Below are 21,397 nucleotides of genomic sequence, written 5' to 3'. Positions count from 1 at the left end.
GAAATAGGCAAAAGGATTTTGTGGGCTTCAAAGAGCCCCCTACCTGAACACCAGCGGGGATGCAATTCTTGGAATTCTGTGATTTTCAGGGGGGGGGGGAAATCCCCGTTTTTTTAGAGGCTTTCAGCCTGGTCATTTTAAGTCACCATGAAAGCCTGTAGCCTGTAGAAAAGTATCAAAAGAATTCTTACAAATACAGCACTGCTGGACTACATTTAAAAAATACTCACATGTAATCTTTCCGTATAGCAATGCTGAATAGGAATGAATACAAGTCATTGCGAATTAAGCAACTTTTATACAAAAAGAGAGAAAAGAAAAAAAGCGTAACGTATGGACGACCTCACGCCATACGAATGAATGTAGAACAAACTATCTGGACTTACCTATTCCGCGAATTCTCTCTCCTTAAAATGAACTTTTTCCCCATTTTGGTCACACGGTAGTCACCTACAAGATGAAATTTGACATAAATTGAGCGCCAAGCATAAATAAAGTAAATAAACATGAAGTAAAAGTAAAGTTAAAAGCTAGAAACGGACCTGTTGACGATTCCTTCACGCTTCCATTTTGTCACTTTCCGCTTGACTTTCCCGCCCGCTCATCAAATCGCGTAATTGTCCGCGAGAATTCACGTGACGTCATCACACTGCGACGCTCTGATTGTATAAGACACCGGCCAACAGCCGGGTTATAAATAACAAAAAGCTTTATTTTATTCTAATAGGTGGCCCTGTTTCCATCATTATTCCTACATGACCTTGAATTTAAAGTCCACTGAATTTCACAAGTATTCCACACAAGTTTATGAAGCATCAGGAATAAGGACAATAAAAAATGTGCTCCTCAAGGATGAGTTTTATGTACCAGTATTTTTTAGGCCCAATAAAATCCTCAAGCAGTTCGCTTCGGCTAACCTAAATGCAGAATAAATCAAGTATTGGCAACGCTGCTTCGATTGTTCCTCGTATACTCGATCGGCCATTATATCGAATGTTAAAATCGCGTTAACAACGTTAAGAAAAATATACCAAAATAAACAGGCTTTACATTCCTTTACCACCTCCGAAAGAAAACCCATGATGTCATTCCACTACTTTCATATTCCCTTTGCGGTAAATACTTTACCGCTACGGCTTGGATAAACACCATTTGGTGTGTTTTTCAATGACAACATGCGTGTCAAAGGGCCAGTGACGCAGCGCAGACGTGGTCGGTGTCGTGTGGGGGGCCGAACGGTTCTGCACAAGCTCACCCGGATACACGGCAAGGTGCTTGGTGCACATCAGTGTCACAATCAGGATCAGAACATTTTATTGAAGAATTTACACCTGTGAGTATTGTTTGCATGTGTTGCGCCACCGTTTTTGGCCTAATTTTGTTGCAAAAAGGGTTTTAACACTGCAACTAACTCATCTCTGATGTTTTGCATCATTTGCTAGCATTAAGCTAAGCAGAAATTCCCTATTTCACTTTTTGTTTGTGTTAGAATAAGGCCGATTTTAAATACGCTCATTCACACATACCTTGCGACATTTCTCTCCAATGCAAACTTAGTCAAGTGTTTGCTGACTTTAAACGCAGCGTGTGTTTTCGGGGAGCCCCAAAGTTTCCACACGCCTCCTCCTTTGCGGTGAGCGAGCCTGCCTGGAGGTCCGCTTGGGAAGTGATGACACGTTTTAAGTCCTGACATGATGGATTGATATTGGAAGACAACATATGTGTATGTGTGTCCTCCAGGGTGTCAGGTCCACTCCTATCTCCAGGGATGAAGGGAACAGGCACCCCTCCGCCCCCTCCTCCTCCCCCACCCACATTGGAGAAGCATCAGGTCCAAGCTCAGCACAAGACCTTCCCTCACTATCACCAACATCAGACCCCCAACAACGGTAAGGGCAGTGAGGACTTTTTCTTTGAAGCAGGGGACACTGGGAAGCGGACTCGCATCTGGAGCAGTTTTAGGGACGGCTAGTGGGAAAGCCACAATGCCGGAAGCCCGAATGAGCCGAGAAAACAGTGGCCGGCGTGTCGTACTGTTCTCGGGGCACGCGTTGCAGGTCAATACTGTTTTCTCTGCACACTTGAGCACACGGACACCCCCCCACCCCACCGCTTTGTGGTCACGCAGTTGCCGAGACATGTTCCAGGAACGCTGGGCCCGCTGCTGTTGTGTCTTCTGTGGTCCACACAACACAGACAATGGCAAAAACTATGTTAAGACTTAAATAGCGACGAGAATAGAGATTGGCAAACCTTTTTTTAGAATAAATGTTTCCAAGGACCTTCTATTGAGGACCTTTATTTTCTGCATCTAATAACATGACAAAAACTCAAAATCATACTCACCGGAGATGCCGATTCTCAATCTGTGTTGATCACAACAGATGATAGTCAAACAGATTTGACCAACCAATCAGAGGATGGTTGAGTAGTGACATCATCGAGAGGATGAATCTGAAAAGTGATTGGTTAAAAAAGATGAAGATGAAGTCTAGCTACAATTTGATTTCTATTTCTCTCCCCCCCCCCTTGCAGAATTCCAAGGTAGCTTCCAGAGCTGCTTCCACTTCTCGGACTCCTTCCGAAGCATGGAGCAGACGGTGAGCGATTCTCACGCCTACACTTCCCATCAGCACAATGGCTTCCACATGGCCACTAGCAACTGTCTGGGCACCGCAGGTGAGACATCCCAAAACGCTTCCATCAGAGTCCGGGTGATCGATCCATCTGTATCAGGCTTGTGTGTCTTGCAGGTTTCAATTTGAGCCAGGAGCTGCAAGGCAGTGCAGGCTGTCAGTTCTCCTCCAGTCCAGAGGAGGGCGCCTTCTTCCAGACAGGCAGCTTTGAGCGTAGCCTTGGTCACATGTCGTCGGTGTACACAGAGTCGTAGACACAGATATATTTAGAATGTTTTGTTATTACGTCACACGTGCTTTGCACTCATACATGAACGCTAATTTTGATTTTTATGTACTGGAAAAATCTTAAGCAGGCCTCTTTTGAGAAGATTGCTTTAGCGCTATCTGGTGGCATCTTGAGGTCAAGGACATTTAAAGTGAGTTGTGCTTCATTTAGACAAAAGTAGTTATTTGCCGCCATTGTGTGGTATCTATAGGTAATTACAGCTGTGGCAGTTGAGTAGGGGTGTCAATTGCTATTTCTAAATTATAATAGTGGGGCTTCACTATACCAAAGAGAGCCATCAAATTCTGCAAAATGGTTCCACAATCACTTTTATTGGCCCGAAAGAAGAAATAAATGTCTCGGTTACAGCGTTGCAACAATGTGAACGTCTCTCATACATTTTTTTCGAAAACATTGTCTTGTATTCCACTTCTATTTTTAGAGCGAAACACAGAAACAAACGTATCGTGTTGCTGTGTTGTTTTAAAAAACAGCCGAAACAATGTTTGCATTCCTCCGTTTGATTTTGTGGCTTTGGGGTTTGTCTCCCTGCTACAGTAATGCAAAGCATACCGACCCTCCTTTAAGTTTGTGTATAATTGTACAGATTGTTTACAGCACACATTTGAATGTTTGTCATTTTTGTCCATTCCAGAAATAATAAATATATGAACGAAACAAATCATCAGCACTTGCTTGTTTTCAATCCAACATGGGCACGTGCTGCCCTCTTGTGGACATGGCTGAGTACACACACAAATCTGAATACATCTTACTTCTGCTTCTTCTTGTCTAGGTAGCTGCGGCGATAGAAGTTACCAAAAAGGATGATGAGGAAGATGCAGTAAAGAAACACGACAACGTTGGTGACGACCGGGAAGTCGCATTCGGTGAACAGGTTGTAGGTCGCGTGTGTGAGAATCAGCAGAAACTGCAGCTGGCGAGACAAAATGAGCGCCGAAATTAATATCTTTGCGCTCTCAAGTCATGGTTATACTTGGAGACTTTTCAGATATTTGACAGAGTCCACTTAGCTTAACAATGACAATAGACAGCTAGCTAGCTAGCTAACAATGACAATCTGACAACACACAAAATGAAGTAACATCACCGGAAGTTGGTTTCAGTGCTGCTTTTCTTACCAGCTGCAAGCAGGTGAGGTATGATTTCCACCACAGGTACTTGCGCAAGTGAGGGCCCATAGCCGCCAGGCCGTAGTAAGAGTACATCACAGTGTGGACCAAAGTGTTGAGCAGGCCGATGAAGAAAGCTGCAACGCCAAATTTAATACATTTGGTTTAGTGCATTCTCATACATTCCCATGGAAAGATTGCAGGACGTTGTCTTACATTGTCCACCAGCCGTGTACTTGACGGCTGACCACCAGTTTAAGATCATGGTGGCGTGGTGGAAGACGTGAAGGAAAGTCAGCTGGCTGTTCTTTTTCCTCAGGATGAAGAAGAGCTGCTCTCATCCACATAGAAAAAGGAGAACCACTTCATGTCAAGCAACAAGATCTTTTCCAAATGACAAAGGTCTATGTACCGTGTCGCTGAGCTCGATGACTTTTGAGAAGAAAAACCACCAGCAGACCCGAGCCATCTACGAGAAAAGGAAGAAGATTGGAACAATGAGACATGAAATGTACCTTGTGCTTTTCTAGACACTTCATAAGATCTCTCACTCTCATGGGCAATGGTCTGCTGCTGTAGTCCACCGGCTGGCACAGGATGCTGTAGTTGGACAGCCAGGAAGTGGTCAAGAACTGGGGAAAAAAAAGGCACACAAGAATTTAGTGGTGTCAAAGGTCGGTCAACTTCACACACATTCCAAAACATCCCAAAGGCCAAAAGAGTCTGACGCACCTCATGGAACATATAGATGGACATGCCCACCATGCTAAAGTTATAAATGATGAGAACCAGGCGGAGGTCTACGGGTTCTCTATGTCTCATGAGCCGAGGCCCCGCCCAGACCATGCAGAGGTACAGCAGGACGATGAGCGTGACCGGGACCGGTGAGTAGACCAGCGGCCACGGGTCGGTCCTCTTGTCTGCAGCATAAAACAGCATGTGGAGCAACGGAAATAAAAAGATATGATAGCGACATTTTTTTTTGCCATGTGATAATGAATTTTCTTGTATCAACATCATGTGACATTTTTGGACGGAGGAACTACATTTATGTGAGTTGAGGAGGTTCACTTGAGCAAATGGAATGCTTTGCTGCCAATGGCCGCTGTCATATTTAATAATCTCGGTGGTGGAAAATAAGGATTTGCATCTAACTGTCGTCACATGCATTGAAGACACAAGGCTGGACATTGTGACACTGAGCTATCAACGCTGGCATTCATTCGATTTGTTTTGCAGGATTCAGCAAAAACAGCAACAAAGAAAACAAACGTATTATTGAACAGTTCTGGCCAGCAGGAAGAATAAAAAGCCAAAATATGACTGCAGCCTGACTAAAAACTAGACAGATATCAATCATCTCGATACAAGTTGTTGAGTTAAGACGAGGTCAAAGTACATACCTCCATTGTCGACTATGTTCTGGTGCACCGACAAGATCGTTTCCCACGCAGACGTCATCAGCTTTCTCTCACTCGCCAATTAGCTCCGGTCAAAATCTATAACGTTTTAAAACATCTTCGAGTTGAGCTGAGTTCCGTTGCTCTTCCTCCTTCTTGCAGAGTACCTACTTTGCCTCGTGTGAGCCGCCTAGACTGAGCAGGAAAAATGTTGAGGAACAGGAACACGTCCGCATTCTTTACAGGGCACGCAAAAGGCTTTATATTGGCTTAATGTGATATTTTCTGTTGTATTTTTTTGTTATTTTATGTTTTTGTCAAGCGTTTTGTTACGACGAAGGGTGTTGCGAATGCGAAAGTGCTACAAAAATAAAGTCCAATTCGTTTTACTCATAAAAAGATCCGGTTAGTACCCCGTCTGTACACTGGGTGGTGCTATTTCCTTATTTCAACAACTTTGATAAGGATCAACATAGCCGAGTCTAACACATACACAGTCGTGCCTGGACTTAAAAAAGTAATTTTATTCAAGCATCTTAGAAATTATTTCAACATCCTTAACTGACATGTAGAAAAATTGAGAGTTGGCCATTAATATCTCATTTAACTTTGTTAGCAGCATGATTCAGAGACATATGTAGATGACACTGTACAGAAAAAAATGAAAACTTTCAGCAAGGTTCCTGCTTGGTGGTTCTGAAGAAAGACGTGAGTGACAGTTGCTTGTTGCTACCACTGGTTGCCTTCATTTTGCCTTTCCTTGTACTTCGTACTGGTCTTTTCCTTTCGTCGTTCTTTTGCCTCTTTGCATCCTAAGCGTCAAGTTTTTAAATTATTATCATTATTATTATCACTTGCAGTATTAAGGGCTTTGTGTGGCTTCATAAGCCACAGAAGGAGAGGAATTCTTACTGGAGAGTTGAGCTCCTTCTGAAGTTTCGCAGAGTCGCAAAGCTTCACAATCTGGATGACAGCAAACAGTACAGTACATTTGTTTCAATCTGCAAATGTTGTGTTGTGGATTTCTATAACTTGCTGTAAGTGACCTTTTTGACTCCCGTAGACACGGCGGCCTCCTGCAGCGCCGACCTGCTGATCCACCGCACGTCTCCCGTCCGCAGAGGCGCCTCGGCGTCTCCAAGGTGCAAAGTGTGGACCACATATGTCTGGTGGATGTGCGAGAAGATATGAGGCACCTATGATGGAAAACAACAAATTTAGGAAGCAGTTGATTCCTTCTTCGTTTAGGAAAGATGAGCAAACAATTGAACTTACTTCTCCCACATACTGAAGGGAGCTGTCAATCAACGGTGCTCCCAAGTGTTTGTCGAGGTGGGCACGCAGCGCCGCTTTTTGTTTCTTTTCAGACTTGTCCTCCTTTTCCAACAAAAGACTCGGAAACTCCCACAAGCCTGCCAGCAAACCTGACAAAACCACATGTGTTTTGGGACACGTCAAAGCCGAACATAGACATGAGTTCAAACCTTTATTTGGCCTTTGCTTGAGCAGGAACTCCTCCTGGCCTCCTTCTCCACGTCGAGTCAGCACACACGTTAATGTCCGCTCCACCCTGGGGGGCTTCTTGGCCGGCTTTCTTGGGAAGTTCTGAACCCCCAACTCCTCATCCCAAGGCTCAAGTGGACATAGTGGGCATATTCCACTTGCACCTGAGAGAAGTCAGATGAGAAAAAAAACTCTGGTGGGGAGAAAGGAAGATGACTTACTGCAATCTTCAATGTCTTGAAGAGCTGGAGGCTTTGTGTCCTTTTCCCCCAAAAGCCTTTTGGAATTCTGCTCTCGTTTGGCTTGAACCTACACACAAAACGCACTCGCCACTGAAGTATTTGTACTTAAGTACATAGTGTGAATACATTCATACCTTGCGGTAAGAGTGGCATTGAGAGCGTATAGGACACTGCTCGCACAGGGGTCCCTTTGGCGTGCAGACTCGGGCCCCAAGCTCCATCATGGCCTGGTTGAAGTCCCCTGGTCGCTTCGGGTCCACCAGCGTATTCGCCAGAGCCCTGAAAGACAGCAGAGCAGAAAGAACCACTTGTTGTTGACGGCAATTCACATCACCGGCACTCAAGGAGTTCATTTGTACCAAAGGGCCTCTGTGACTGCGGGACTCGTGCAATTGGCCCCGATGGCCCTCACGCGACACAGGACCCGGATTACGTTGCCATCCACGGCTCCGGTAACCTAGGCGACCAGGGATGTGATTACTTCCTGGCATCAAAAGGCATTCATGCGTGTGCGTTTTCTAGCTGACTTGGCCCAGTGCGATGGAGCCGATGGCCGCGGCAGTGTAGCGACCCACTCCTGGTAGCTGTCTGAGCAGCTCGGCCACCGTGTCGGGCATCCGGCCATCGAGCTCCGACATCACCTGTGGCATTAAACAACCTGCCGTCCATTTTCGATACACCTTTAAATAAAGCCCCCGTGACTCACCTTCTGAGCACCTTCGTGCAGTCGCTTCCCCCGTGAATAATAGCCAAGGCCCGCCCACATCTGATTCACCTCCTGCTCGTGAACAAAATCAATAGTTTCAATCCCAATTCAGTTTTTGAACTGATGCTTTAGCGATCACCTCTAGTGTCGCAGCCGCGAGATCCGAAACTCTGGGCCAACGCTGAAAAACATTCACACAATTTTACAACGTCAACAAACTGGTATATCCCCACACGCTGACTGAAATGTGCACCTTCATCCATTTTGTGTAGTAGTCTATCACCGTGGCGACTTGGGTCTGTTGTAGCATGATCTCCGACACCCACACTTGAATAAGAAAAGACAAACATGTTCAAGTGAATCAGTGGCGGGTGGGTGATGCAATGACGGCATTGACCAGACCTGCATATGTCCTTATGTTGACATCAGGCTCTGTTAGCGCCTGTTGGAGTAATACAGGTGGTCAGACAGCTCTATGGAAATACAGCACAAACCAGACAAACACCATCTCGTGTAGTGTTTTGTGTGTGTGTTATCAAAATAGATTATTTCTTACCAGAGTCCTCCATGGCAGTTCTCTCTTCTCCAGGTCGTACCATCTGAGGAGATGAGTCTGCAGGTGACGAACATCAGCAGGCTCACAGAACGTGTGGTAGACGGAGGGCGAAACAGCACTCGAGGGTTCTTCTGCAGGAGAAAAGTCAGCATGATGTAACAAAGCGTGGTACAGATGTTAAGGGAGAAATTATGAATTTTAATGAGTGCTGCTAGGCTATCTTGATTTTTGCAGTGAATATGGTCAATGTGATAACTCAGTTTACTTGTGTAAAAGTTACGTGGAGGAAAATTAAATACTTATTTGGTTTATCATATCAGTTCACTGAGCAGGTCTGCTTTTTCTCATTTTGTCATACTGTAATAATGACCTTCTTTTCCAAGCGTCCGCTGCCTTTTCCGCTTCGGTTTGACGTTTTCCACCTGTTCGAGAGCTTCTTTCTTAAGTCTACGCATCGTTAAACGTGATGCACACATCTGAAAGTTAAAAGCGATTATTATTTTCTCTTGCCACCGTTTTAACAGGAACATGGATTATTTACTTCCACTGGCGCTATTTTAAAGAAACACCCCTTTTTCGACACTTGTCCAATCAGCTGCAAGGGAACACTTGTGACGTTACATCCGGTAAAAACAAAATATGTACATGCTTTTTTCCCCCCATCCGTTAGTTACACCCGGATTTTGCGTGGTTATCGCCCTCGATAGTAGGCGTTCACTTTGTATAATAACTTCCATTCCAAAGAAGTTAAAGTGTTCCATTCCAAAGAAGTTAAAGTGTACCCATGCGGAGTGGAGCAATACCTTATCCAACCAGCATGTGTCGCTAAAGACCCGCTGGCAATGGTCGAAGCCGAAAACTGGAAATTTGCTGCCCTCTGCTGGCGAAATCCCCGGAAAGTGCTTTTCTTTGGGACTTGGGCGTCCTGTATGGAAACTGTCTTTAAAGTTTAAACAGTGCGGAGTTTTCTAAACTTTCCTTATCACTGTCCGGTGCTTATCGCTTGAAAACATCCCGTGATAGTCAGCGCGCATTTAAAATTGCACTTTCAAGTCGTTTATTTTTCCAGCCACACTGTTTACATTATTTATGTTTTATTAATTAGCACGTTTAATGCTGTCCTCTGCTCGTGGGGTGTATAAAAGTGAATCATCGGAGTGGATAACAGTGTCCGGGGGGAGGTGGGTGGTCGTCAGCATGGCAGCTGGCGCCCAGGGAGAGAGTGACAAGGAGGAAGAAGAAAGGGGAGGGGATCCGACATTAAAGCAAGACAACAAGGAAACGACCACGACGGAGCCTTCATTTTATGCTTTTCCACAACAACCCGAGCCGCCGGGAGCACGGGAAGAAGGCGCATCGCCGACCGCTAGCGATAGAGAGAAAGCCTCCGTACCGACTGCACGCTCAAGCGGCCGCTTCCCGAGCTGGAGCGACTCGTTCCCGGCTCACTCGGAGCCATCATGGGTGAGGAGGATGAATGAAAGTGGGCTTTAATTATCATCCCGAGGCTGGGGGGGCGAATTAAGGGAAGAGGGGAGCAGCAGGCCGCTTCCTTTGCCGAGAAGAGACGGGGAAACAAAGGCAGTGGTTTAAGCCACAGTTAAAGGAGACGCTCCATTGGGGGGGGGGGGGGCGTTTTGTCCCTTTAAAAAAACCAAAACAAAACGGGATGCGATTAATTAAGCATGCAGCAACCACAATAGAACACTTTAACCAGTCAGACATTTAAGGAGATTGTTTGACATTTTACTGTTTGGGAACAAAATCTTTTTGCTCCTTGGAAGAAAACTAAAATGTTTATTTTAGTAGCCAACCATTCGACATGAACCCCCGTTTATCGCGGGGGATAAATTGCAACTCTTGTGCGCCCCTTGGCCACCGGACACAAGTTTCAAGTGACTCGGAAAACTAGAAATATTTTAGTCATCGTTTTCCACAGAGGATAAAGAATATTTGTCAGTCAATATTGTTATTCTGTAATTACACCGCTTCAATTATTATAACCGTCATAGATGCCATTTGTATCCTGTCTATAGCATTTTGTATTGTTTGTAAATTTCAGAATACTATTTAATTGGAAGGCAGATTAGATTTATTGACACGGTACCGCTACCTTTTGTGTGTTCTGCCCAGAGGTGCCCAGCTCACCTCAGGTGGTGGAGGACGGTGGCGAGGACGAGGAGGAGGAACTGAGCGGCGGCGAAGAGACCGACTTGCGTTGCAGCTCGGGCCGGAGCTCGCTGCTCACCCGGCGGGGCATCACGTTGCGGGTGCTCCTCAAGGACGGCCTGGTGGAGCCCGGTGATGGCGTGCTGGCCATCCACTACCTGGTAAGAAAACAGCACGTAGCAGCAGGCTGAAAAGAAAAGTTTTTCTTTGGGTCTGACTCTCAGGGTAAGAACTTCATCGGGGACCTGCTGAACGACGGCAAAATCCGCTGGGTGGAGACGGGTCAGATCTTCAACTCGCCGAGTGCTTGGGCCACTCACTGCAAGCGTCTGGTCAACCCGGCCAAGAAGTCCGGTTGCGGCTGGGCGTCGGTACGCTACCGCGGACAGAAGCTGGCCCAGTACAAAACCACCTGGCTGCACAAGTATCAGCCCAGCGCTGACATGGTGAGCACGCCGTGTCCTTACAATTAAAACTATGAGGGGGACCGCAAGTTTGAAGTTGGCTGAAATGTCGACAAATGCAATCACCAGACCTACAAGTTGTTCAAGAAATTAATAGGTCTCTTCACGCTACGTCGTGTTGCTGACATCAGAGCCTGGTGAGCGAGGAAGACGACGACGAGGATGAAGAGGAAGGCAAGTCAGCCATGCAAACTGAAGACAAGAACAAAAACAACAAACCTGGAGGATTACATGGTATTTTTTTCCCCCTTCTTTTTTAAGTCTCTCCTCTGCTCGGCAATCTGTTTCCTATTTCAGGGATGGGCGGAGGCAGGTTCTGTAACTTGACTGTTAGTTGACATTTTTTATGGAAGTGCTTACATTTTCATCCAAGAGCCCTTTGCACTGAAAAACTGAAATTCTCATTAAATGATTACTTTTCTACTTTTAAATTTGAATGTAATTTCAGTTCATTTCATCATGGGGACACATTTGCTTTTTGTTCCCAGACGCTATGGCCCCGAGGAGGACGGACCGGGAGAGGATCCCAGTCAGATATTGCACTCTGGGCACAAGGGACGTTACCAGGTAGCCACTTCCTAAAAGAATCCACCGGAGGGCGCTAACGAGGTCACCTTCCATCCTCAGAGACCCCCACACGCTGGTGGAGCTGTCAGCCTTTTCGGCCATTAACAGGTTCCAGCCTTTCAACGTGGCCGTGTCCAGCAACGTGCTGCTGCTCATGGTAACGTCCAAACACGCACACTTCTAACTTTTGGGGGCGGAGTCTCAAGGTGGGCTGGAAAAAAATCTCAAAGGTACCATATGCATCTCCTCACTAGGACTTCCACTGTCACCTGACCACCAGTGAGGTGGTGGGATACCTGGGAGGACGTTGGGACACAAACACACAACGTGGGTTTGACCCGAGATTAAAAAAAAAAGATTATCCATCAGATCTAAATCTTTTGGTGTCGTTTCAGTGCTGACCGTCTTACGGGCGTTCCCTTGCCGAACAAGGCTAGCGGACAGAGAAGCTGCCTCTGCTGTCGAGGAGGAGGTACCACACACAGTTCTCTCAGAGAAAAAGTCACACAATTATTCTTCCATTTTTTTTTGTTTTTTTACCTTGACGCATCCAGATCTGCCAGAACTTGTTCATGCGCGGCTTGTCGTTGGTGGGCTGGTACCACAGTCACCCTCGGGGTCCAGCCCTGCCATCGCTGCAGGACATCGACTCGCAGATGGACCACCAGTTGAGGCTGCAGGGCTCCAACAACGGCTTCCAGCCATGCCTGGGCGTCATCTGCGGTACCTGTGCTTCGGGACTTTTTGGAATGTTACAAATAGGCCTGGCGGATTGGCCCGATATTAGCTCTTGAAAAAAAATGAACAGTTGGGCTCCAATTACAAGTTATGTTTCACAATTAACTGTTTTTCAGGACCGTACTATCACGGCAATCAAGGTGTGGCCTCCACCATAACACCGTTCTGGGTCGTACCCCCGCCTGAGGTGAGCACGGCAGGGGAGCTTACCCGTGTGCGGGCCTAGTTATTTTTCTGCCGTCTTTGATCGCAGCAAAGGCCCAGCGACTACGGGATCCCCGTGGCTGTGGAGGTCACGTATGTTCAGGACAACTTTCTCACCAGTGACGTCCTCAACGAGATGGTATAACGGCGCCGAGTGTGATATTTGGTGAGAAAGAGCACTGAACACAAAATATTTACAGGTGCTGCTGGTGGACTTCTACAAGGACGCGCCCGACCTCGTCCACTTCCACCAGTACTGGTGTCCCGACACCACCATGATGGACAAGATCAAGGTGAGAGCCAAACATTCGACATTATTTGTACATAATAGTTGAATGATCGTCAAAGCAATACATTTGCATTAGATATTTATTTTCAAATTAGTCATTAAGGTACATTTTATTGGTTTAGGCCCCTAATATATATTTTTTTAACTTCCTCACTGTCACATTTAAAGGGCTCACTGAGTTGTCACGCCCCCAAGGACCAGGCCTACTCCCAGATCCTGGAGCACGTCTACAGCCAGCTGAGCGCTGCTCAGTGAGACGAAAGTCTTATGTCATTGTTTGTTTTTGTTGCTAATGTTTGTTGAGGTTACACTGAGGTGATTTCACTGTGTCAATGACAGGGTTTCAAGTTTTGCGGTCTGGGGGGGAGAAATTAAGAGTAACATAAGGCTTTGATTCTTAGAAAAAAAAAAGTAGTTTGTGAACACCTTTTGAATTGTGCTTGTTTCCCTTTTTTAATTTATTACTGCACCTGCATGAGAACAGAGTGATGCCTTAAGCCTGCTGATTGCTGTTCCATAAAACCTTTCTACCAATACACACTGGAAATATTTAAAACACATCTGTCTTCTTTTTTTTTTTTTTTTTTAAATATTTTTGTCTAATACAGTATCAGAAAATAAATTCACATTTCCTTTTTTTGCCTTTTGTTTATTGTAAGAAGTAGAGAGGGTCGGGAAAGATGCACATAGGAATATAATAGTAATAAAGGACAAATAAATTGTGGTTAAATTCAGTTCTCGTTGCAAAGGTAAAAAGGCGGCTTACGTCTAACATTTGACAAGGTACAACAATAATTAATGAAGGACTACATGCACTTTTTGTAATGGTTTTGGATATAAAAATAATACTATAGCGAACCTGAATATGTTTAATGCGATTCCGTTGAATATTTAAGACCAACTACACAAAACATAGCGCTTTACAATCAGGAAACGAATGGGACTTTTTTCAATCTAAAATGTATGCAAAACAATTAGTTAGCTGTGTGTATGTATGTGTGTGACAAAACAACCTGTAGTGTCATAAAAGTGCCGCAATGAGCACACGCACAAAAAGTGCCAAAGGTTAAAAAATTTGAAAAATGAAATTGTGGACATTAGTTTTTGGTTTCCTACCTTTCTGTTCCAAAGGCACTCAAAACAATCCATAAACAGTGCTCCAATACCAGGTGTAAACATATTAGACAAGGTCCAAAACACAGTGGCAGTCTGGTTCTGGGGGTGGTAAATGCACAAACGTGGACTGGGGGGGGGGGGAAAAAAAAGAAAAATGGTAAAAACATTCCCGATTCAAAGCATTCCCTTGATGTTTTCCCTTTGACCTGGAATCCTCAACTATATACAAATGGATTTTGGTGCAGTGGAAGCTCCCAAGTGGAACACAATACCTGGAAAAAAAAGCAAGTGACTGCCAAAGCCTTGTCAAGTATAAAATAGATGCTTTGACGCCATTTTGCGGCCAAGCCCCCTATGTTGAGGTGAGTGGAGGAAATGTCATCTCGTTTCAACTTTCAAATTGAGTTTGAAACATTCCTGGGCATAAGGTGCATTCATGAAATGTCAATGCTAACATCTGTTAGCTTCTCTAAGGCCTTTCGCATCATGGTAGCATTAGGCTAGCGGAGTTTACGGTTGAAAGTTGTCATGGTTAAAAGGTTCCACTTTGGTGTTTCCACTTGTACTCAGAGTACAGGAAGAGTTGAAATGTACTAAGACAAACATCACATGGGTTTAAAAGCATGGCAATACCTCTTAAGTGGGAAGCAGGAGTTTCACATTACGGACAGAAAGACGGAAACGCTGCCAGCAGCGTCGTCTTTTCAGGCACTGCGTGTGTAAAACGGCCTCTACGACAAGTCGGAGTGCACAATGAAACAAAAGTGCACTTGTCAAGTGACGGTAGCATCGCTGAAATGCTTTTATAAAAACATTGTGGACTAAACCATTAAAAAGACAAAACACTGAAGGTTAACCGGTGGCTATTTTGAGCATTTATTCCATATCCGCCCTTTGTCCTTAGTGAGATTCAGTAGTCGTCTCACTTGAGTTAGCCTTGGTTGCTCTGAGTCCTGCTCTTCCTCACTTTTGTATGGTGTCCCACAGGGTTCAATTTTGGGGCCCCTGCTGTTTACATTGGTACCCTTGGAATCCATTTTGAGAAAACATTTCCTTTCACTACGCCTCACTGAGCAAAAATGACACTTTCTCATTAAGGCAACTTTTGTACTTTCTAGTGATGGGGAAAGATATATAGTATGGATTTTAAAATGGAGATTAAGGCTACAAAAATGCTCAAATGGATATCAAGGATATGGAAATAGTTGAAGTAGTGGGACAAACGTTCCAAGTAAGACACAATCATTCCACTAGTGCACTTAACGGTCTCACTAGTGAGGGCACTCGCATACGGACCTGAGGGATATGAAATAAATGCACAAACTGCCTTGCACGAGTGTTACTAGAACGTGCTAGACTGCGACGATGTGGTTCAATACCTCAGTCAGATAAAAAAGGCAATTGTCAGAGTGGCCAGCAGGTGTCAGCTCAGATTTGAAACAGGGGGGGGGCGTATTGCGTCAACCTGAGCGTTGCATGCTTACTTTGTCTCGGTCTAAAAATCAAAGGGAGGTCTTAAGAGTCCATCCTCCAAGTGGAACTGGATCTAGTGTGGACCACGCCGGGGTCTGTCCGAGGCCTCGCTCCCAACATGCCCTCCCACACACCTTATTGGGGCAACGGAACCAGCACCTCCACGTAGTTGAGAGGGAAAAAGCCAGACTGACTGTTGAGCATCCCCTCGTACCAGTTCTCGTCGATCTGATTGGTCAGCGTGATGATGTCGCCCTCGCGGAAGCCCAGTTCGCCCTCGTTCTCCGGCTCAAAATCGTAGAGCGCCTTGCAGCTGGGCTGCTCCGGGGCTGCGGTCAAGGTGGGAGGGGAAAAAGCACGAATTTTACCAAAACATAAGAGACTGTCACAACATCCTGCGGCACCAATAGTGGTGGCATCTCCTCTTGTCAGTGGTTTTAATGCTGTGCAAAGCACCGGCTGACATAAAAGTATTACTTTGGCGCCATCGACATGAAAAAGTTACATATTTTTTTAAAAGATACACAAGTATCTTTACTCTTACTTAGTGTGAGTACTTTCCCCATCTCTGCCTCGTGTTATCTCGTACTCCCCCCCCATCCATACACACACACACACACACACACACACATCACTGATCAGAGCAGCAGAGCGCACAGGAGCTCCATGCACAAACAAACTACGCAATTGTCTCCACACAATTCACTCATTGTGTGACGTGGTAGTCGAGCTTGAGAAGCGCAAATAGCTAATCAGCCCTGTTGTCTGTAACAAAGCCTTGCGTCTCAAAAGGTATTTCACTTTAGTATAAAATCCTAAAGATGATTTACATGATGCAATGCAAATCACAGACGCGTTTCGACACCGCGTTATTCAAATTGTGGTGAGTTGAGTTCCTTTTTTCGAAAAATGAAAAAAGCAGACTTTGCTCAGACCACAGGATGTGGACTTGTTTCACCACGTGCAGCGTTAGCAAAGAAAACATGAAGCGCGTATGGTGAAATTCACCAACGATTTAGTGTGTGTTCTGCTTCCTACTTTTCACACGTTAAAAAAAGAAAAAATAGAAACTCAAACCAAAATAACAAACAAAACAAAACATCAGACCACAGGAGAAATTCATGCTCCGCCCACTCTGACTCACAAAACGTTTGCTTCCGGAAAAACAATCTGGGCCGGAGAATCGACGCTTCTGGTGATGTCAGGGGGAAGAGGAACAAGGTCAGTCGGACAATGGCAGGCCAAAAAAAAATCACGCGCGCACACGTATGTAAACACTACAGATGTGTGTATGTTTGTGAGACATAATTGTGCTGCGCTGCACTGACTCATGCAGGTCTTGTGCAATCATGTAGGAAATAGCTGGAATGTTTACCCGCTCGTTTTCACCGAAACAGACGTGTCCTCGGATCGATGCTGTGGTTTTCCCAGAATCGCCAAACATTTCAGAAAAAAAACATTCGTCTCCTTCCGAGTGGCTCACCTGAGTTGCGAGAAGGCGGCAGGGCCATTGAGGTGGAGTAGCCCCCGTTGGAGTGGTTGTCTTCTCCAAAATCAAACAGCGGTTTGGGCTTGGGTGTGTATTCGCGTCTCGGTCGGGACTGGGCCTCGTTCATCCTGTTCGGAAAGATCACGACCCCGTTTGAAGCGTTAGCATAAAGTGACGGCAATTTGGCTAAATATCTTTGCTCTTTAAAAAGACAATATTGAATCGCGTCGCACCTTTCTCCGAGCTTATCCGACAGCTCTTCCAGAACCTGAACGGCCTGCCGGTGGTACTGCAGCTGGGATTCCACCAGTGACGACAGCTGGCTCACCTGCTCAATCTACTCGCACGACATAGCGTCACAGCGGGTAAGCAAAACGAGCGCCCCCACGGCACGCCAAAGTTAATAACGGGGTCCTCACGTCAGTCTCCATTAAGTTGTACATGCTGTTCTCGGCAACCTCCTTCGACTCGTGAAACTTCTCTAGGGCCTGTCGGATGTCCTCCTCGGGGATCTTGCCCTGCCGCTTTTTTTTGTAGTCGTAATCCAGGCGGCGGCCTTCCAGCTTTTTGAGGTGGTGCTGCGGGCGGACAGACAGAGTTACGTCATCCATGTCCTCGGGATATGAGACGCACGATGTCGTGGTGAAAAAACCTGAATTTCCCGCAGGTCTTTGTCGCAGAGGCCTTGCAACGGATCGATGAAGTTCTGTTTGACGTCGATATCCAGCGAGTCTTTGACTTCGGCCATTCTCTTCATGGCTTCGCCCACTTCCACGAGCGCGCCACCTGGAGACAGAAAGAAATGATGGCATTGATTTGAAGCGGCGCTTTTAAAGCCGTGCCCAGAAGTCCATCTCACCAAAGTTAGTCTCCTCTCCCAGTTCTCTTCCGTACTTGGTCATGCATTCCCCCAGCAGCCCCTCGGCCTGCGGGTAGCCGGGGTTCTTCACCTGACCTCGGATTTTAGACATGGTGTTCAACATGGAGAGTTTGGCCCGAGATGCTGCGGGAGGAAAAGGAAGCTGATGATCTTGCTTCTAAAATTTACAGCTGCAAACATTCCTCCGCCTTCTCACCGGGGTTGGGCTGGAGATATTCAGAGGTTTTGGAGATCACCTCTACTACAGCTTTACTGGTCACGTCCACCTTCTACACGCACACAGCGAGAAATCCGATATCATACGGAATTCCAGAAATTCACACACCCAAAAAAAATAAAGCTGTCTTACCCGCTCCAGATCTCTGAAGTCATCATCAAGTTTGGTTCCTTCAGCGCCGCCAACTTTCTCGCTCACCATCTAGCGGCAGGAGAGGAAGACAAAGAGCCATGGGGGAGGGGGGAGAGCAGAAAGGATGAGGTCATTTAATGAGGCCCATAAGGTTCTAATGGACACATCCACACGCGAGCTCCGGACATTTGTGTTGTTTTGCTGTGTCAACGTGCTTTCTAAATTCAACGCAGGAGCAAGGAATGATTGTTTTGCACTTGTTTATTTAAGGCTCCCCCGACAACGATTAAATATTACTTTGGGCCACCGTTGAGAGCCGTGCCTTCGTTTAGCGGCAACACCGACTTGCATTTCCTAATCCCAGGGATAAAATAAAACAATGTACGTGTGTTTTATTCGGCCAGAAGTTCCTCCAGGCTCCATTGGCAGCAGATAACGGCGATGATTTACAGCCCTGGGTTGCAAAATAACTGTATGACCTACTTTGTAAGCATAACAAATCGTTTTTTTTTTTTTTTACCCTTACGTCATATTAATATTTGTCAGCAATCTGTTTTATGACAAAAAAAGTGACTATTTATCCAATCTGATGACAAGAAGGACAGAACTAAAAATAGTGTGAAGTATCGGTAAGACGTGAACTCCTTTTGTCATGTCTGGAATTACAGAGCGCCTCGTGCATATTTGGCCAAAGGTTGAAAGGCAGCCTTGAGGGCAGACGTGTCACAAGATACCAGTCGTTTCCACCCTTTGCCCAATTAATTGGCCTTCAAGTTCACTTATCTGTCCAAAGGAGTTAACCCGCCTTACTGGATTTATATGATGTGGTTTACATATTGGTGGCATCCCATCAGGCCTCTTCCAAACGTTTGTGGTACCATAATGGAAAACAGCAACTTTTGCTCAATAAATGCCTGAACCCATTTTGAATTTTTACAAACAGACAAAGTGGACGAGTCACACGCAATGTCAGAAGCCTGCGGTGGAAAAATGAAACATGTCAGGAAAACCAGTGACTTTTAGCTGTTGCCACCCTCAATTGCTCACCACACTGATGAAAAAACAAGCACAGCTAGCGCAGCCAAGAATCGACGCGAGTCTGTCGACAATCCCGCCTGACTTAGAGAGAAGAAAATAGCCCGGACCGCGGGAGGCATCATAGCGAAGGATTTACAGTCACTTTATTCCATAACTACCAGTTGTTGTTGTTATTTTTATTTTTTTTTAAATGGTCTTAATTAAGCATTTTAGGAAGAGCACAATTCCCAGTCATTGTGAAAATGTTTGATTTGCGATATTGTAGCACGTTTTGGTTTTAAAATCTTTGCATTTGATGATGATGATGATTATTACGTAAAAGCAGACGAGAAAAGCGAAAGGTAAACAAGGATGTGCGCACTGCTGGGCATTGATATCCAGCCCCACTTCCCGTATGGCTCCAGTGAGGAAAATCTGAGCTGTGTCAAACGTTATTGAGAAGAGGGAAAACAAAAGAGGTGGAGTCAAAATAAAACAAAAAGTTCTGCTTATCTCCATGTGTTCTATCTGTGACTGACATTGAGCGGCGGTGATTTACCGACATAATTTAGTCTGCCTGATTCAATAAATAAATACTAGAAAAAGAGAGTGGTTTGCTGTAGCTAGCGGCTTAATATGCTTGGTTTTTTTACCATTACTATTAAATGAGCTATCATTGATACATTAATTTCTAAACGCTTTGCAAGATTTCATTTCCACCTTCTTTTACAATCAAGCCATTTGAGTTAATCAGTCCATTGTTTCAGCCCTTCTCCTGATTGTGTTTACAGTCCACTTTTACACACAAGCTAATCAGACATTGCAACACATTCTAACCGTCAGGGATTTCGGCATGTTCCTGACAGGAAACTCGAGGCAGAAACCCAATGGCTTTCCTGCTTAGATCAGCAGGGGTGGTGAAGAAAACGACATTCTTCAACAGCATCCCCGCCCAGGTTGAACTGTAGTAGTAATAGTCGTCGTACAAGAAGATCCATGTTTAAAATAAATAATCAGCACTCAAATTCATCAATTGTGTGAGCAAAGGTATCGGTGAGGGCCCACAATTGACCTCCCGGATTAAAATAAACAAGAAATGACTTAACACGACACATCTGGAGTGAAAAGGAGGTCAGCAGGTCTTCCAGAAAGCGCTGACACATTTTCAAATTCAATTGTATGTTTAACTTGGAACTTGTTGTGTTTACTTCTTTCTCATAGTCATGACTCACAGGGAGACCGAAAGAGGTTTTGACCTTTGGTATTATAAAGCCAAAGAAAACGAATCGCCTGGAAGATTCACCTCTACTTTAATTAGCTTGGGGTGGGGAAGAGGAGACAAAAAACGCAACACACAAAAACACAAAACACATCATAAACAGCAACATTCGCTTCTTTGTGGCACCACACAATGAAGAAAACCCAAGTAAAGTGTTAATTAGCCGTAGCAGAAACTAAATCGCGTTAGCTACAATGCTAAGCGAAGCTAACTAGGAGTTGGTTAGCTAGCCGAACCCGAAGCGGGCTCGAGGAAGGAAAAGTTGAACAAACCTGGCTCGCTTTGTAAAACTGCTTCTTCAAGCCGGCCACGGACATGTTGGAGGTGTCGTCAACTTCACAGCGAGTTCGTGGCGTGAACGAGTCCGAAGTTGGTCGCGCGGCGTTGGGGGCAAAACGAGTCGAAATGCTTCGGAGGTCTCATAGGACTGCTCACACGTCCGTCACTGGGTCGGGACACGCCGACTGACCACGTCCACGTCCACGGGGGAGTCGTCCCACTGTCACCGGACATACACACACTAAACTGTCCCGAAAGTCAAATTTGGTGAGGTGGAAACTTGTGGCGAGCGTCCACGTAATCACCCAAACAAATGTGCAGCAGAACGAAATGATTCGGCATGTGCGGAACTCTTGCATTGGCGTCTACTGCCCCCGTGTGGTTGCGGGTGGAAGTGCACGTTGTGTTACCAGGCCAGATGTTTCCGTTGTTCTTACATAACTTAAAAGCACAGAACATTTTTATTAGGTCGTCAGATACAAACAGGAGCATTTGTCATAGAGGGCAAAAATTGTATTACTCTCGTGGTTCGTGGCTGGCGAGGCAATAATATTAGCATTAATCTGTACATGGATGTACAAAATTGCTGAATGTAACAAAACCGGGATTGCGATAGGTAAATCAAACAATCATAGGACCA

At 45.4% G+C, this 21,397-nt stretch overlaps 5 protein-coding genes across 8 annotated transcripts in view; 2 read left to right on the top strand and 3 right to left on the bottom strand.

Annotated features, from left to right (window-relative positions):
* The window catches only part of LOC119122056 (zinc finger protein GLIS1), a 42,962-nt gene extending 39,707 nt beyond the window's left edge, over window positions 1–3,255 (top strand). For both annotated transcript variants that reach the window (XM_037250226.1, XM_037250225.1), the window contains exons 8-10: window positions 1,741–1,889; window positions 2,536–2,679; window positions 2,754–3,255. In XM_037250226.1, coding sequence (XP_037106121.1) covers window positions 1,741–1,889; window positions 2,536–2,679; window positions 2,754–2,890 — 430 coding nt within the window. In that variant the 3' untranslated portion in view covers window positions 2,891–3,255. The remainder of the gene's footprint in view (window positions 1–1,740; window positions 1,890–2,535; window positions 2,680–2,753) is intronic.
* A 55-nt stretch (window positions 3,256–3,310) lies between these two features.
* elovl8b (ELOVL fatty acid elongase 8b) lies at window positions 3,311–5,768 on the bottom strand. The gene is made up of 7 exons (XM_037250234.1): window positions 5,441–5,768; window positions 4,770–4,957; window positions 4,589–4,669; window positions 4,450–4,506; window positions 4,254–4,368; window positions 4,047–4,174; window positions 3,311–3,841 (listed from the first exon to the last, which is right to left on the bottom strand). Exons 1-7 carry the CDS (start codon window positions 5,496–5,498, stop codon window positions 3,677–3,679), a joined length of 792 nt encoding a protein of 263 aa, XP_037106129.1. The 5' UTR covers window positions 5,499–5,768; the 3' UTR covers window positions 3,311–3,676.
* A 173-nt stretch (window positions 5,769–5,941) lies between these two features.
* On the bottom strand, window positions 5,942–9,361 carry mutyh (mutY DNA glycosylase). Of its 2 annotated transcripts, XM_037250229.1 has the most exons (16): window positions 9,248–9,361; window positions 8,815–8,920; window positions 8,445–8,575; window positions 8,291–8,330; window positions 8,142–8,215; window positions 8,028–8,069; window positions 7,889–7,960; window positions 7,710–7,823; window positions 7,542–7,639; window positions 7,317–7,461; window positions 7,162–7,249; window positions 6,922–7,104; window positions 6,713–6,861; window positions 6,484–6,633; window positions 6,350–6,400; window positions 5,942–6,249 (listed from the first exon to the last, which is right to left on the bottom strand). In XM_037250229.1, exons 2-16 carry the CDS (start codon window positions 8,918–8,920, stop codon window positions 6,109–6,111), a joined length of 1,584 nt encoding a protein of 527 aa, XP_037106124.1. In that variant the 5' UTR covers window positions 9,248–9,361; the 3' UTR covers window positions 5,942–6,108. The 2 variants fall into 2 exon arrangements, with proteins under 2 accessions (XP_037106124.1, XP_037106122.1); XM_037250227.1 differs by lacking the exon at window positions 9,248–9,361 and having other exon boundaries at window positions 8,815–9,086.
* Window positions 9,362–9,700: 339 nt separating this feature from the next.
* mpnd (MPN domain containing) lies at window positions 9,701–13,824 on the top strand. The gene is made up of 13 exons (XM_037250231.1): window positions 9,701–9,908; window positions 10,578–10,774; window positions 10,838–11,059; window positions 11,209–11,311; window positions 11,566–11,644; window positions 11,705–11,801; window positions 11,899–11,971; window positions 12,040–12,116; window positions 12,199–12,367; window positions 12,499–12,569; window positions 12,636–12,725; window positions 12,787–12,879; window positions 13,044–13,824. Exons 1-13 carry the CDS (start codon window positions 9,905–9,907, stop codon window positions 13,128–13,130), a joined length of 1,362 nt encoding a protein of 453 aa, XP_037106126.1. The 5' UTR covers window positions 9,701–9,904; the 3' UTR covers window positions 13,131–13,824.
* Window positions 13,519–21,106, bottom strand: sh3gl1b (SH3-domain GRB2-like 1b). Of its 2 annotated transcripts, XM_037250232.1 has the most exons (10): window positions 20,751–21,106; window positions 18,183–18,251; window positions 18,030–18,102; window positions 17,813–17,956; window positions 17,606–17,739; window positions 17,373–17,531; window positions 17,187–17,290; window positions 16,948–17,081; window positions 16,609–16,656; window positions 13,519–15,793 (listed from the first exon to the last, which is right to left on the bottom strand). In XM_037250232.1, the coding sequence occupies exons 1-10, from the start codon at window positions 20,793–20,795 to the stop codon at window positions 15,600–15,602; spliced, it is 1,104 nt and encodes a 367-aa protein (XP_037106127.1). In that variant the 5' UTR covers window positions 20,796–21,106; the 3' UTR covers window positions 13,519–15,599. The 2 variants fall into 2 exon arrangements, with proteins under 2 accessions (XP_037106127.1, XP_037106128.1); XM_037250233.1 differs by lacking the exon at window positions 16,609–16,656.
* Between the last annotated feature and the right edge of the window lie 291 nt (window positions 21,107–21,397).

This window comes from Syngnathus acus, chromosome 4 (genome assembly GCF_901709675.1).
Source record: "Syngnathus acus chromosome 4, fSynAcu1.2, whole genome shotgun sequence".
In the NCBI taxonomy this organism is placed as follows: Eukaryota; Metazoa; Chordata; class Actinopteri; order Syngnathiformes; family Syngnathidae; genus Syngnathus; species Syngnathus acus.
This window is presented reverse-complemented; position numbering and strand designations above follow the sequence as displayed.

What these genes read in the sequence shown, in the direction of transcription:
- elovl8b (XM_037250234.1), bottom strand. Translation starts at nt 5,498, where the DNA reads ATGACGTCTGCGTGGGAAACGATCTTGTCGGTGCACCAGAACATAGTC. An exon ending in CCATCTATATGTTCCATGAG is followed by an intron (nt 4,670 to 4,769) that starts GTGCGTCAGACT and finishes TTTTTTCCCCAG; the next exon opens with TTCTTGACCACTTCCTGGCT. An exon ending in TCATCGAGCTCAGCGACACG is followed by an intron (nt 4,369 to 4,449) that starts GTACATAGACCT and finishes GGATGAGAGCAG; the next exon opens with CTCTTCTTCATCCTGAGGAA.
- mutyh (XM_037250227.1), bottom strand. Translation starts at nt 8,974, where the DNA reads ATGTTCCTGTTAAAACGGTGGCAAGAGAAAATAATAATCGCTTTTAAC. An exon ending in ACTACACAAAATGGATGAAG is followed by an intron (nt 8,070 to 8,141) that starts GTGCACATTTCA and finishes AATGTTTTTCAG; the next exon opens with CGTTGGCCCAGAGTTTCGGA. An exon ending in TCAAGACATTGAAGATTGCA is followed by an intron (nt 7,105 to 7,161) that starts GTAAGTCATCTT and finishes GACTTCTCTCAG; the next exon opens with GTGCAAGTGGAATATGCCCA.
- mpnd (XM_037250231.1), top strand. An exon ending in GCAACGTGCTGCTGCTCATG is followed by an intron (nt 11,802 to 11,898) that starts GTAACGTCCAAA and finishes TCTCCTCACTAG; the next exon opens with GACTTCCACTGTCACCTGAC. An exon ending in TTGGGACACAAACACACAAC is followed by an intron (nt 11,972 to 12,039) that starts GTGGGTTTGACC and finishes GTGTCGTTTCAG; the next exon opens with TGCTGACCGTCTTACGGGCG.
- sh3gl1b (XM_037250232.1), bottom strand. Translation starts at nt 20,795, where the DNA reads ATGTCCGTGGCCGGCTTGAAGAAGCAGTTTTACAAAGCGAGCCAG. An exon ending in ACAACTTAATGGAGACTGAC is followed by an intron (nt 17,291 to 17,372) that starts GTGAGGACCCCG and finishes TCGTGCGAGTAG; the next exon opens with ATTGAGCAGGTGAGCCAGCT. An exon ending in TCGGATAAGCTCGGAGAAAG is followed by an intron (nt 17,082 to 17,186) that starts GTGCGACGCGAT and finishes CTTTCCGAACAG; the next exon opens with GATGAACGAGGCCCAGTCCC.